At 37.7% G+C, this 14,574-nt stretch overlaps 8 protein-coding genes across 8 annotated transcripts; 5 read left to right on the forward strand and 3 right to left on the reverse strand.

Annotated features, from left to right (window-relative positions):
* Positions 1-244: 244 nt before the first annotated feature.
* Positions 245-1,942, forward strand: RTF1 (RNA polymerase-associated protein; the record flags this gene model as incomplete). The annotated part of the gene is made up of 1 exon (XM_056222482.1): positions 245-1,942. The coding sequence occupies one exon, from the start codon at positions 245-247 to the stop codon at positions 1,940-1,942; it is 1,698 nt and encodes a 565-aa protein (XP_056082168.1).
* A 171-nt stretch (positions 1,943-2,113) lies between these two features.
* On the forward strand, positions 2,114-3,271 carry TAD1 (tRNA-specific adenosine deaminase; the record flags this gene model as incomplete). Its single annotated transcript, XM_056222483.1, has 1 exon — positions 2,114-3,271. One exon carries the CDS (start codon positions 2,114-2,116, stop codon positions 3,269-3,271), a length of 1,158 nt encoding a protein of 385 aa, XP_056082169.1.
* A 150-nt stretch (positions 3,272-3,421) lies between these two features.
* ANK1 (ankyrin repeat-containing protein ANK1) lies at positions 3,422-3,967 on the reverse strand (the record flags this gene model as incomplete). Its single annotated transcript, XM_056222484.1, has 1 exon — positions 3,422-3,967. One exon carries the CDS (start codon positions 3,965-3,967, stop codon positions 3,422-3,424), a length of 546 nt encoding a protein of 181 aa, XP_056082170.1.
* Positions 3,968-4,207: 240 nt separating this feature from the next.
* Positions 4,208-7,222, forward strand: KAP114 (karyopherin KAP114; the record flags this gene model as incomplete). Its single annotated transcript, XM_056222485.1, has 1 exon — positions 4,208-7,222. One exon carries the CDS (start codon positions 4,208-4,210, stop codon positions 7,220-7,222), a length of 3,015 nt encoding a protein of 1,004 aa, XP_056082171.1.
* Positions 7,223-7,375: 153 nt separating this feature from the next.
* DOC1 (anaphase promoting complex subunit DOC1) lies at positions 7,376-8,128 on the forward strand (the record flags this gene model as incomplete). The annotated part of the gene is made up of 1 exon (XM_056222486.1): positions 7,376-8,128. One exon carries the CDS (start codon positions 7,376-7,378, stop codon positions 8,126-8,128), a length of 753 nt encoding a protein of 250 aa, XP_056082172.1.
* Positions 8,129-8,314: 186 nt separating this feature from the next.
* CSE1 (importin-alpha export receptor) lies at positions 8,315-11,197 on the forward strand (the record flags this gene model as incomplete). Its single annotated transcript, XM_056222488.1, has 1 exon — positions 8,315-11,197. One exon carries the CDS (start codon positions 8,315-8,317, stop codon positions 11,195-11,197), a length of 2,883 nt encoding a protein of 960 aa, XP_056082173.1.
* A 281-nt stretch (positions 11,198-11,478) lies between these two features.
* On the reverse strand, positions 11,479-12,261 carry HAP2 (transcription activator HAP2; the record flags this gene model as incomplete). Its single annotated transcript, XM_056222489.1, has 1 exon — positions 11,479-12,261. The coding sequence occupies one exon, from the start codon at positions 12,259-12,261 to the stop codon at positions 11,479-11,481; it is 783 nt and encodes a 260-aa protein (XP_056082174.1).
* Positions 12,262-12,519: 258 nt separating this feature from the next.
* On the reverse strand, positions 12,520-14,529 carry MTO1 (tRNA modification protein MTO1; the record flags this gene model as incomplete). Its single annotated transcript, XM_056222490.1, has 1 exon — positions 12,520-14,529. One exon carries the CDS (start codon positions 14,527-14,529, stop codon positions 12,520-12,522), a length of 2,010 nt encoding a protein of 669 aa, XP_056082175.1.
* Positions 14,530-14,574: the final 45 nt, after the last annotated feature.

The following is a 14,574-nucleotide window of genomic DNA, read 5'->3' on the forward strand; positions in this document are numbered from 1 at the left end:
TACGATTAGTTCACCTGTTCTTAAGTGGTATTTAGCGGTAAACACTTCCAATATTAACATACTCTTAAATATCATATTGTCGAATAATGGTTACCCGAAAGTAAACTCTCACAACTTTATCTAATGAAGATGGTACCAGTAATGGAATGAGAGATAAAAGGAAACTTTTTAGGATTCTGAAAGATGGTAAAAGAAGAGGAGTCGCCTGATTGTTTTGAACTAGTTAACTGAGAACGCTATAGGAATGTCTGACTTAGATGAAGATTTGTTAGCTTTGGCTGGTGCCGATGAATCTGAAGAAGAAGATCAAGTTTTGACTACAACATCTGCCAAGAGAGCTAAAAACAATGACCAATCTCTCTCCAAAAAGCGGAGGATTGAAGTTGGGAATGCAGAAGAAGACGATGAAGAGGATGAGGATGAGGAGGATGATTACAATCCTTACTCTGTAGGAAATGCAAGCTATGGATCCGAGGAAGTAGAAGAGCCCAATCCATTTCCCTTGGAAGGTAAGTACAAGAATGAAAGCGACAGGGAGCACCTAGAGTCCTTGCCTGAAATGGAACGTGAAACGTTGTTATTTGAAAGATCTCAAATAATGCAAAAGTACCAGGAAAGGAAACTTTTTAGAGCACGTGGAAGAGACATGAAGGAACAACAACAAAGAGCCAAGAATGACGAAGATTCTAGAAAAACCAGGACTTCTACTAGGTCAACACATGCTACTGGTCATTCTGATATAAAGGCTTCAAAACTTTCCCAACTAAAGAAACAAAGAGCAAGAAAGAATCGTCACTACAGCGACAACGAAGGCGAGGTAGATGATGAAGACGAGTACAGAGAAGATGATTATAAAGATGATGAAGGGAGTGAATACGGAGATGACGAAGAGTATAATCCTTTTGATAGAGGTGACTTATACGATAAGAGGGAAGAAGAAGTGGAATGGGCGGAAGAGGAAGACGAGCTGGACAGGGAGCCTGAAATTTCTGATTTCAACAAAGTAAGGATTGGCCGTTCATTTGTCGCAAAATTTTGTTTTTATCCTGGGTTTGAAGATGTCGTCAAAGGTTGTTATGGTAGAGTTAACGTTGGTACAGATAAACGTACAGGCAAAACTAGTTACCGTATGGTGAGAATTGAGAGAGTTTTCTTGCAGAAACCTTACAACATGGGCAAGTTTTACACTAACCAGTATTTTGGTGTTACTCAAGGTAAAGACAGAAAAGTTTTTCAAATGAATTATTTTAGTGATGGTTTGTTCGCTGATGATGAATATCAAAGATACCTCAGGGCTTTGGATAATTCGCAAATTGTCAAACCTTCTTTACATTCTTTGAATAATAAAACGAAGGAGGTTATGGATTTTGTAAATACACCACTGACCGATAAAACTACAGATGAGGTTGTTCGTCATAGGATGCAATTTAATAAGAAGCTATCCGGTACGAATGCAGTATTAGAGAAAACTGTATTGAGAGAGAAACTACAGTATGCTAAGGAAACAAACAATGAAAAAGATATTGCAAAATACTCCGCCCAATTAAGGAATTTTGAGAAGCGAATGTCTGTGTACGAAAAGCATCACGAGAATGACCAATCTGATATAAAAAAATTGGGAGAGTTAACCTCTAAGAATAGAAAGTTAAATATGAGCAACATCAGAAATGCGGAGCATGTTAAGAAAGAAGATGTCAATAATTTCGATTCGAAGAGTGATCCTTTCAGTCGGCTAAAAACCAGAACTAAAGTTTATTATCAGGAGATACAGAAGGAAGAAAACGCAAAAGCCAAAGAGATTGCACAACAAGAGAAACTACAAGAAGATAAAGTTGCTAAGGAAAAACGTGAGAAAGAGCTGCTTCTGGCACAGTTTAGACGTCTTGGTGGATTGGAGCGCATGATCGGTGAGTTAGATATCAAATTTGACTTCAAATTTTAATATGTAAGTTAATCTTTGTGTTTGTAAAATTACATTTATATGTGTACGTATATCGAATTAGAGATATTACTATCATCATTATGTTGCAGTGAAAACAAAAATAAGAAAATAAGAGTAATGTGAAGGTTTTCGTATTCAGAAACAAAACATTGAAGAGCTAAACTCCATATCATGCTAAGCGAAGATGAACTAGGTGACAGAATATCAACAAGAGTGATTAATGAGTATTCGAAACTAAAACCTATTTGTAGACCAGTAACAAGGCCTACAGGCGTCAAGGAGTGGACAGTACTAGCCGGTATTGTAGCTATTAACAGAAAGAATGATACAAACAATATAGACGTGCTTTCAATGGCTACTGGTGTAAAAGCGATGCCAGATTCTGAATTAAGAAGAAGTGGAGGGAAAATTCTACACGATTGTCATGCGGAGATACTAGCCTTGAGAGGTCTTAATACCGTTTTATTAAATCATATAAAAGAGTATAATCCAGCTAATGGTAGCGACTTTATTCAAAGTAACGACGAGACGCCACCAAGGTTCAAGCTAAAGGACAACTGGGAGTTGGCATTGTACATCTCAAAACTGCCCTGTGGTGATGCTAGTATAGATTTTCTGAACGATAATTGTAAAAATGATCATGACTTTCCCAAAATAGAAGATGATGATGAATTTCAATATGTCAACTCTAGTGTGAAAACAATACTGAGGGGGAATCTAAATTTCAACAGGAAAAATGTCGTAAGAACCAAGCCAGGAAGGTATGATTCGAACATCACTTTATCTAAATCTTGCTCTGATAAATTATTAATGAAGCGACTATCATCAATACTAAACGCTTTGAACTACGAGTTATTTGTACAACCTGTATTTTTAAAATATGTTGTGATTCCTGGTTTAGAAAATGAAGTAAAGCATGTCCTGAAGCAATCTTTTCACGATCGTCTACCTAATGCCAACCATGAAACCATATTCATGAGTTGCAACACATCATTTTACGATGATAAGGCAGGTGAGGAGGATGTACCTAGCCTAATGTGTAGTATCAAACTCTTTATGAATGATCATACTAATGAAGAAGCAATTCTCAATGGAGTGAAGAATGGGTTTTATACTAAGTCATCCAAACCACTGAGGAAACACTGTCAATCGCTTGTAAGCCGGTTTGCACAATGGGAATTGTTCAAGCAGATTAGACCAGAATATGAGGGGATGAGTTATCTGCAGTTCAAATCTTCTCAGAAAAGGAGGACTCGATTAATCATCGCGATAAAGGACATCTTATCACCAGATGGTTGGATACCCACCAAAATAGATGATGTACAATAATATATGTATATATATATATATATATAAATGCGTATATGTACACTCATTGTTTAATGCTTATCAAAAGGAATATATACATAGCATAAAAATTATCTATGTACCCAAATTATCTATCTTTCTTCCTTTATAGCACTAGCACCACTAGTTTTGTTATTTTCTATCGTCAGCTTCATCATCATCAGATGATCCATCATCTATCATTTCCTCATCCTCATTGTTATCAGCTAAACCATTGGTATTATCAATAGCTAATTCGGCACCTTGCAAAAGGTCGATTAATTCATCTAATTCATCGCCATGAACCAAGTCAATTGGCTTTTGGTTATTATAATTTCTCACCCGAGGGTCTGCTCCCACTTCAATTAAGTTTCTAGCAATAAAAGTCCCATGTTCGGGTTCCTCTTGACTATATCTAACTGTGACGTGTAGTGGAGTGTCGCCATCAACATCGTTTTGAGGGTCTATTTCTATTTCACCTTCTTGATCGAGAACCTTGTCAAGAACTTCCCAGGACCCATATTTACAACACAAGTGTAACGCTGTATTCCCCAATGGTTCTCTAGATTCGTTGATGAGCTTTGCGATCTTTTCCGGATTGTTATCTAAGCTATTGAATACAGTTTCCAATAGATCCAAGTTATTTCTTCTAGCTGCATCCAGCAATTGCTCACTTAGAGAAGCACCTTCAGTATCCATGACAAAAAAAAGGAAACAAATTTATTCTGTGAAACACCTCGAGTTAGTTCACCTATGAGTTCTAACTACGGGTTCTGAAATTCTGTAGGACCCCTATATAACGAATTCATTACCATTCCTTTGATCACCGCGTTATATTCTACTATAAAATGAAAAAAAATCGTATACATACAAATGTGCTTGGGTATTCAAAAAATTTGAAAATCTTAAGCAATACGACAACCTTTTCACCATACTCAAATGAATATTGATGAGTTAGTAACAAGAGCACAGTCAGCTGATAAACTCACTAGAGAGGCTGCAGAGACACAATTGTTACAATGGTGCGACTCGAATGCATCTCAAATGTTTACAGCATTGGCGAACGTAGCTCTGCAGCACCAATCTCCTCTGGAATCCAGACAATTTGCATTATTGTCGTTAAGGAAACTGATTACCATGTATTGGAGCCCTGGATTTGAATCGTATCGTTCTACATCGGTTGTTGAAGTAAACGTAAAAGATTTCATCCGAGAAGTACTATTGAAATTATGCTTAAATGACAACGAAAATACTAAAATAATAAACGGTGCATCTTATTGTATCGTCCAGATATCTGCTGTTGATTTTCCAGACCAATGGCCCCAACTTTTAACAGTTATTTATGATGCTATCTCACATCAACACTCATTAAACGCGATGTCTCTATTGAATGAAATATACGATGACGTCGTTTCTGAAGAAATGTTCTTTGAAGGCGGGATTGGTTTGGAGACAGTGCAAATCATTTTCAAAGTACTTGCTACAGATACATCTACTCTCGTAGCTAAATTTGCAGCTTTGAAATTATTCAAAGCATGCCTTTTGCAAATGAGTTCCCACAATGGATATGATGAGGAATCACGAAAAAGTTTTATCTCGCAATGCTTATCAACTTCTTTACAACGGCTAGGGCAATTGTTGACTATGGGTTTTCACAGCGAAAATGTTGTTTCCCAGTTGAAACTTAAATCCATTATATACGAGAATCTAGTGTTGATTAAAAATGATTTTTCTAAAAATCATTTCTCAATCGACTTACAAAAACAGTTTAAAATAGTGACAGTCCAAGATTTGAACAATATTGCCCATTTAGATACAAATGGAAACTCTATTGAATATGAAAGTATTTCAGAAGCGGTTCACGATGGTTCTATTTATATTGTAGAATTTTTGACTAGTGTGTGTACGGTACCATTTGGTTCTGAAGAAGTAGACATAATTATAAGATCTTTGACCACTCTGTGTCAAGTAAATTCTGAAATAATGGAGCTGTGGATAAGCGATTTCAATACCTTTGTGTCTAAGGAAACAGGGTTGGCTGCGTCGTATAATGTCAGAGATCAATCCTCTGAGTTTCTTATCTCACTGTCAAACCCGCTGTTATCTTTGATTTTTAGTGTTATTTCTAAGGATATTGAGCGCAACACTTACGATAATCAAATTTTAGAATCTCTTCTATATTTATTACAAAGCGTTTTGCTCAATGATGATGAAATAACTGATCAAAATCTCGATGAATCCTTACAGACATTAATAAAAACTTTCCAGAATGTACTAGTATCACCAGAAGTAAAAGAGTTGACATTGGCGCGCGCAATTTTAGTTATTCCCAAAGTGCTAGATAAGTTTATTGATGTCTTGCCTGATATAAAATCCTTGACATCCAAATTCTTGACAAAAAGTCTAGATTTGGCACTAAAACATGATAATGAACTTATCAAATCTGCAGCATTAATAGCATTTACCTATTATTGTTACTTTGCAGAACTAGATTCAGTTCTTGGGCCAGATGTTTGCTCAGAAATCCAAGGAAAAGTTATTCAAATAATCAACGATATTAATAGTGATTCCGAAGAAGACACTAATGGGGCTATAATGGAAGTATTAAGTCAAGTAATCAGCTATAACCCCAAAGGATTGGATTCTAAGGAAGAAATTTTACAAGCAGAATTTCACCTAGTGTTTACAATATCATCTAAAGATCCAGCAAATGTTCAGGTCGTCGTACAAAGTCAAGAATGTCTAGAGAAACTACTGGATGAAATCAATATGGATAATTACAAGAATTATATTGAATTATGTCTTCCATCTTTTATTAACGTTCTGGATTCCAACAGTGTAAACAATTATAGATATTCGCCATTGCTATCGTTAGTTTTGGAGTTCATTACAGTTTTCTTGAAGAAGAAGCCTATTGATGGATTTTTACCGGATGAAATAACTCAATACTTGTTTGAACCACTGGCAAAAGTATTAGTATATTCTAGCGAAGAGGAAACCCTACAACTAGCAACGGAGTCATTCAGCTACCTAATTTTCAATACGGATACTCAGGTAATGGAGCCGAGACTAATGGATATCATGAAGGTTTTAGAAAGGCTTTTGTCTCTCGAAGTATCAGACTCGGCTGCTATGAATGTCGGGCCATTAGTGGTTACTATATTCACAAAGTTTTCAAAAGATATCCAACCATTGGTAGGAAGAATCTTGGAAGCTGTTATAGTAAGATTGGTTAAGGCACAAAACATTTCTACCCAACAAAACCTCCTCTCTGTGTTATGCTTCTTAACATGCAACGACTCTAGGCAAACAGTCGAATTTTTGTCCAATTTCCGCATTGATGATAAAAATGCTTTGTCATTGGTCATGCAAAAATGGATGGAGGCCTTTGAAGTCATCAGAGGCGAAAAAAGGATCAAAGAGAATATTGTTGCACTAAGTAATCTTTTCTTCTTAGATGACGCAAGATTGCGGAAAGTGATGGTCAATGGCGACCTGATACCATACGAAAGCGACGTAATCATCACAAGGTCAATGGCTAAGAGAATGCCTGACAGGTACGTGCAAGTTCCGCTTTACACTAAAATTATTAAATTGTTTGTTTCCGAACTAGGCTTTCAAAACAAACAACCCGATCCAAAACAATTGATCACTAGTAACATGCAGCACGATGCGGCAAATCTCAACAACGATGAAGACAACGATGATTGGGAAGACGTGGATGACGTATTAGATTACGAAAAGTTAAAGGAATATATTAATGATGATGTGGACGGAGAAGATGAAGACGACTCTGAAGATATCACGGGACTCATGGACGTGAAGGAGTCTGTTGTTCAGATACTGGTAAGATTTTTTAAAGAGGTAGCAACCAAGGACGTGAGTGGCTTCAATCGTATTTACGAAACTCTATCTGATAGCGATCGTAAGGTTCTTTCAGAGGCTCTTTTATAGCTTATATACATAGATCCTAGATGAACAAATATAGAGTATTTACAGTTGAAAAAACGCGGCAAAATAAGCGCCGTCTATATAAAAAGGAAAGAGAGTATCATATAGATTGATTTCAGTAGGTGGCAAAAATAATCCAAGATCAAAAGTCAGAAAATGGACCCTACGGGAATGAATAACATGTTGAGTTATTTGGCACCTTCAGAGCTTATCAATCCTGTAAAGAGCTCCCATAATAAGCCTTCGGTGTTGGTGCTGGATGACAGAGTTGTAGATGCGGTAACCAAGGATCTTTATGTAAATGGGTTTCAAGAAGAGGTACAGTATCAGAACCTTACACCAGAAAACTTGCAACATATGTTCCACCAAGGTATTGAGCTATTGGACTCGGCAAGAATGATAAACGTGACACATTTGGCGCTTTGGAAGCCTTCGTCTTTTAAGGTGGGAAATCCTGTGGAGTTTGCTCTAGATGACAACTACGATACCTTTTGGCAGAGTGATGGGGGTCAGCCGCATCAATTGGATATCATGTTCAGCAAGAGAATGGACATTTGTGTTATGGCTCTCTTTTTCTCGATGATTGCGGACGAGTCATATGCTCCAAGCTTAGTGAAGGTTTATGCAGGACATAGCCCTTCTGATGTAAGATTCTATAAGATGCTTGAAGTGAGAAATGTGAACGGTTGGGTGGCACTGAAGTTTCTTGATAACAGGGAGGACGACAAACTACTGAAGTGCCAGTTTATTAGGCTTTTATTTCCTGTTAATCACGAAAACGGGAAAGATACCCATCTAAGAGGAATAAGACTATACGTTCCATCCAATGAGCCACATCAAGAAACCCATGAGTGGGCACAAACCCTTCCAGAAACCAGCAATATCTTTCAGGATGCTATATTACGTTAATAGAATATTGAAACAAGTTCTCTTCATTGCTATTACCCTGCCTTTTGCATATTTTTTTTCACTTGGTTAATTGCAGGGATTATATGAAATAAAAAAATGTCGAAAATAGTATAAACACAAGATCAGAAGTGGCAAAGAGGGCCAGTTTAATTGTTGCTACTCAATTGCAGAAGAAGAAAAAGTAGGATGTCCGACTTGGAAACAGTTGCTAAATTTCTCGCTGAATCAGTTGTTGCTTCTACGGCTAAAGCTTCTGAAAGAAATTTAAAGCAGTTGGAGACGCAAGATGGATTCGGTTTGACTTTATTGCATGTTATTGCTTCTACAAATCTGCCGTTATCTACTAGATTGGCAGGTGCTTTGTTCTTCAAAAACTTTATTAAGCGGAAATGGGTAGATGAAAATGGCAATCATTTACTACCGGCTAACAATGTAGAACTGATCAAAAAAGAAATAGTTCCCTTAATGATAAGTTTGCCAAACAATTTGCAGGTCCAAATCGGAGAAGCAATCTCTGGTATTGCAGAATCTGATTTTCCTGACAGGTGGCCCACGCTTTTGAATGATTTAGCTTCCAGATTAAGTAACGATGATATGGTAACAAATAAAGGTGTTCTTACAGTGGCACATTCTATTTTTAGGAGATGGAGACCTTTATTTAGATCTGATGAACTTTTCTTGGAGATTAAATTAGTTCTTGATGTGTTTACCTCTCCTTTTTTGAATCTATTGAAAACGGTTGATGAACAAATAACAGTAAATGAAAATAATAAAGCGATGCTAGATATTTTGTTTGATGTGTTGTTAGTATTAATTAAATTATACTACGATTTTAATTGCCAAGATATACCTGAATTTTTTGAGGATAACATTCAAGTCGGTATGGGTATATTTCATAAGTATTTATCATATTCAAATCCTTTATTGGAGGACCTCGATGAAACTGAACATGCGTCTGTTCTTATAAAAGTAAAGTCCTCGATCCAAGAACTCGTTCAATTATACACAACAAGGTATGAAGATGTCTTTGGACCCATGATCAATGAGTTTATTCAAATTACTTGGAATCTTTTGACTTCACTTTCAAATCAGCCAAAATATGATATTTTAGTATCCAAATCTTTGTCATTTTTGACCGCGGTAACACGTATCCCGAAGTATTTTGAGATTTTCAACAATGAAGCAGCCATGAATAATATCACAGAACAAATAATTTTGCCGAATGTTACGTTACGTGAGGAGGATGTTGAGCTTTTTGAAGATGATCCAATTGAATATATCCGTAGAGATTTAGAAGGTTCAGATACGGACACTAGAAGAAGGGCGTGTACTGATTTTTTGAAGGAGTTGAAGGAAAAAAATGAAGCGTTAGTGACAAACATATTTTTGGCCCATATGAAGGAGTTTGTTAACCAATATATGAGTGACCCATCCAAGAATTGGAAATTTAAGGATCTATATATTTATCTATTCACTGCACTAGCAATTAATGGAAATATTACCAATGCTGGTGTTTCATCCACTAATATTTTATTGGATGTTGTAGATTTTTTCACAAAGGAAATTGCTCCAGACCTTACTTCAAGCAATATTCCCCACATCATTTTGAGAGTGGATGCTATCAAATATATCTACACTTTTAGAAATCAATTGACCAAAGCCCAATTGATTGAACTAATGCCTATTTTGGCCACATTTTTACAAACAGATGAATATGTTGTTTATACCTATGCTGCTATTACTATCGAGAAGATTTTAACTATTAGAGAGTCGAATACATCACCTGCTTTCATCTTTCATAAGGAAGATATTTCAAATAGTACTGAAGTTCTTTTGAAAAATCTCATTGCATTAATCCTAAAGCATGGGAACTCACCTGAAAAACTAGCTGAAAACGAATTTTTAATGAGATCCATTTTTAGGGTCTTGCAGACGTCTGAAGATTCCGTTCAACTCTTATTCCCTGAATTATTGGCCCAATTTATTGAAATTGTAACGATAATGGCGAAGAATCCATCAAATCCAAGATTCACCCATTACACTTTTGAGTCCATTGGTGCCATTTTGAATTACACGCAAAGACAAAACTTATCATTATTTGCAGAATCTATGATGCCAACATTTTTAACTATTCTTTCTGAAGATATTCAAGAGTTCATTCCATATATCTTCCAAATTATAGCATTTGTTGTTGAGCAGTCCGTAACGATTCCGGAAAGCATCAAGCAGTTGGCACAACCTTTATTAGCACCAAATGTGTGGGAGTTGAAAGGTAATATCCCTGCTGTGACAAGGTTATTAAAAAGTTTTATAAAGGCAGAATCCTCAATTTTCCCTGATCTAGTCCCTGTTTTAGGTATCTTCCAAAGATTGATCGCTTCGAAGGCTTATGAAGTTCACGGATTTGATTTATTAGAGTATATCATGCTTTTAATCGATATTAACCGTTTAAGACCATATATAAAACAAATTGCGGTTTTATTACTACAGAGATTACAAAATTCTAAAACAGAAAGATATGTCAAAAAATTAGTCGTTTTTTTTGGGTTAATCTCGAATAAGTTAGGCTCTAATTTTTTGATTCAATTTATTGACGAAGTTCAAGATGGATTGTTCCAACAAATTTGGAGTAATTTCATTATTACCACATTACCTACTATTGGTAATCTATTAGATCGTAAAATTGCATTGGTCGGTGTCTTAAATATGGTTATAAATGGACAAATCTTCCAAAACAAATATCCCACTTTGATTTCAAGTACTATGAATTCCATAATAGAGACTGTATCATCACAGAGTATTGCAAACTTGAAGAACGATTTTGTGGATTTAGACAACCTGGAGGAAATTTCCACATTCGGTTCCCATTTCAGTAAGCTAGTTAGTATTAGCGAAAAACCATTTGATCCCTTGCCAGAAATCGATGTTACCAATGGCGTTAAATTATATGTTGTTGAAGCACTAAACAAATACAATAATATGTCTGGGAATACATTTTTAAATACCCTTTTACCTCAATTGACTCAGGAAAACCAGATAAAATTGAACCAACTATTAATTGGTAACTAACGTGGGGTGTGAAAAAACTAGATATATATCAAAATGGAGCTCCTTTTGAATAACTGTTTATATGTAGATAGAGTAAACAAAAATGAAAGAAGAAAAAGCACCTAAACATTGTTCCTTTTTCACAGAGTGCATGTGTGTGCTAATGAAATAAAAAAAAGGATTGGTAAAAGTACATATACATATTGATTCAAATTTAAAAAGGCCAAACGGATATCTCAGGATATAAGAGGGCTTTTTTAGGTTGCTTTTAGGAATGATATTAACATTAGAATATTACAAAGTTATGTTTTTTTGTCTGCTGCTGCTGCTGCTGCTGCTGCAGTGGAAGTGGTATGTGGCTGTTCTTGTATTATTTTAGTAGTGATTTTGTTGTGCTCGTGGCTATCTTCAGGATTATCACTGGCCCCGCTTTTATTCAATTTCATGGCTTTGATCTCAGCGGCTGTCAAGAACCTTCCACCTTCACCACGAGGTCTTCGCATTGCATGTTTATGTCGAGACTCGTGTAAGTACGGTTTTCGTTCTCTTGATATTCGTAGCTTTTCCTCTAGCTTAGCTCTAGCATATCGCCGTTTCAAAATTCGATAGTACTGTTTGGCATTAACGTAAAAAGGTTGCTCTCCCATAGTATTTTCTAGGGCATCGTTATTCAAGCTTGATTGATTTTGTGTGTATTGGGCTTGCACGACCAATTGCTGCTGCTGCTGTTGTTGCTGATGCGGAGCAGACGATAAAGTTGTTACCGCAGAAAAATTTGTGAAGTCAGCAGAGGGCTCCGATGTACTACCACTGGATGGTGTATACTGTGGTTGTTGCTGTGATTCTATGGATTCCATAACCCTGTTTTGAGGTGCTCGCAACCTGTTAAACAAAAACATATCGTCTTCACTTGCAACCTGTTGGTCTACACCTCTTTGGGAAGACATTTTATCCTTATCGATATCCAAATCCATCTCCATAGGTTTACTCTGGAGAGAGGGACTTTGAGAACCTGCTGTCGCTGCTTCAGATTGCAGATCTGTTTCTAAAGGATGACATTTCGCATCTGTTTCGTCTGCAGACATGGCGTTCTTCTTCTCCTTTCAAAAAGAAATTTATTTTACAAACACAGACACGAACTGCAAATCAAATACAAACCACTATAAGTTGCACTCTTCGGACCATATTCATCATTATTACTTAATTTATTCATCGTGGTCCCCTTGTAAGGGTGGATTAAAAAGAGCGATATAAGTATCTTCCGGGTAAAACCTCTAAGTGAAGACCTCCATATTACATACAGTGAATTATTTACATATACTAGTTAGTGATGGAATGTTTATTTACATGGCTGGTGGGGTTGGCTTGCGTGCCACACGATAGAGTTCGAATAGTGCTGCTGCAGTGATACCTTGAATCCGCCTTGCTTGGCCTATAGTCAATGGCTGCACGCGGTTCAAGAGTAATTTGCATTCGGTGGATAGCGTGGGCAATTGGGAATAATCGTAGTCTTGTGGTAATAGCATATTCTCGTCTGCCTGAAATGCCTTTACAAAGTGGTTCTGTTTCACAATGTAAGGTTCGTATTTACCCTGGATGTTAATCTTGGTAATAACGTGAGTCGGGATCTCCAGAACGTCGATGGGTAAATTAGGAATGCACTCGTACAACTTGTGTAGATCCATGCCTTTGAATCTGAATATTTCCCACGCAGATCTGTTTTCAGCCTGTGGGGCAATATTAACTTGTAGTAGACTAGACCATTTTTGAGAACTTAGTTTGAAGTTTTGCAACACACGTATGGTTTCATCATATAGTTTCTTGTCTCTATAGTATTGGCTTAAACGGGTAGGAGAAATTATTCCAAATTGTTCACCAATGGGCGTGAGCCGGAAGTCTGCATTGTCAGATCTTGCGCTAATTCTGAATTCTGATCTCGAAGTAAACATCCTATATGGCTCAATGACGCCGTTATTGATCAAATCGTCGATGAGCACACCAATGTATGCTTGGGATCTTTGTAAGAGCAATTGCTTCCGTTGTGGCTGCGACAACAACCCTGCGTTAATACCAGCGATGATTCCCTGTGCAGCAGCTTCCTCGTAGCCCGTGGTACCATTGATTTGTCCAGCCATGAATAATCCGTCCACTAGTTTTGTTTCCAAGCTGGATTTCAACTGCCTTGGGTCCACGTAGTCGTATTCCACACCATATGCAGGCTGCAATATCTTGACATTTGCCATGCCCGGAATAAGTCTCATCATCTGTAGTTGGACATCTTCAGGCATGGAATTAGATATTCCGTTCGGGTAGATGACGTTGGAGTTGAAGCCTTCTGGTTCCAGCCATATTTTATGAGAGGACCTGTCAGGAAACCTTAAAATTTTGGCCTCGATGGAGGGACAATAGCGCGGGCCCTTGATGGTCGTATCCTGAATATGAACAGACTTGTGCAAGTTTTTGCGCAAGAAGTCGTGCATTTGTAGTGTAGTGTGTGTACCAAAGCAATCCAGTTGTTTGAGGGGTTCGACCGATACAGTTTCATTCAAAAAGCTCATAGGAATGGGCAGGTCATCGCCCTTTTGGACCTCTAAGGTGCTGAAGTCAATGGATTCCTTCGCCAACCTAGCTGGGGTGCCTGTTTTCAATCGCCCTAACTGAAAGCCGGCCTCTTTTTGTAGAGTCTTGCTAATCCCATATGTAGGCTGTTCGCCGATCCTACCAGCTGGAATACGCTTGTTACCAATGTGGATTTCGGCACTCAGGAATGTACCAGTAGTGATTACGACCTGATCAGCCCCTACCTGGGTGCCATCATCTAGAATCACTCCTTTGACGACCTTGTTGCCTCTTCCGGGGTCATACAGGATCAAGTCAGCGACTTTGTTCTGTAGCAGAGACAAGTTTGGGTATGCTTCCCTGTTGAAAAGTTCCTTTTGCATGTAAGTCTTATACAACTCCCTGTCTATCTGCGCTCTGGGGCCCCAAACAGCAGGACCTTTACTTCTATTGAGCATCTTAAACTGGATTCCAGCAAGATCAGTGACTTTGCCCATCAGTCCATCAAGAGCATCTATTTCCTTGACTAAGATACCTTTACCTACTCCACCGATGGAAGGGTTGCAGGAGCACTTACCAATATCTGTTAATGTTGGTGTAATGAGTGTAGTGTGCGTACCAGTCCTGGATGAAGCTGCTGCAGCTTCGCAGCCTGCATGGCCAGCGCCGATGACCACGACCTGTGTTTTGATTGTAGGTTGAAAGCTTGTTAAAGAAAATATCGTCAACTTTCTCCTGAGAACCTGTGAGATAGGTGAGGCACGTCGAGGTGCCACTGTTTTTACACGTAGCATCGTTCTCTGGGGTGCTTGGGTAGTACACTGCAGAAAGTATTAGAC

Source organism: Saccharomyces mikatae (assembly GCF_947241705.1).
Source record: "Saccharomyces mikatae IFO 1815 strain IFO1815 genome assembly, chromosome: 7".
In the NCBI taxonomy this organism is placed as follows: Eukaryota; Fungi; Ascomycota; class Saccharomycetes; order Saccharomycetales; family Saccharomycetaceae; genus Saccharomyces; species Saccharomyces mikatae.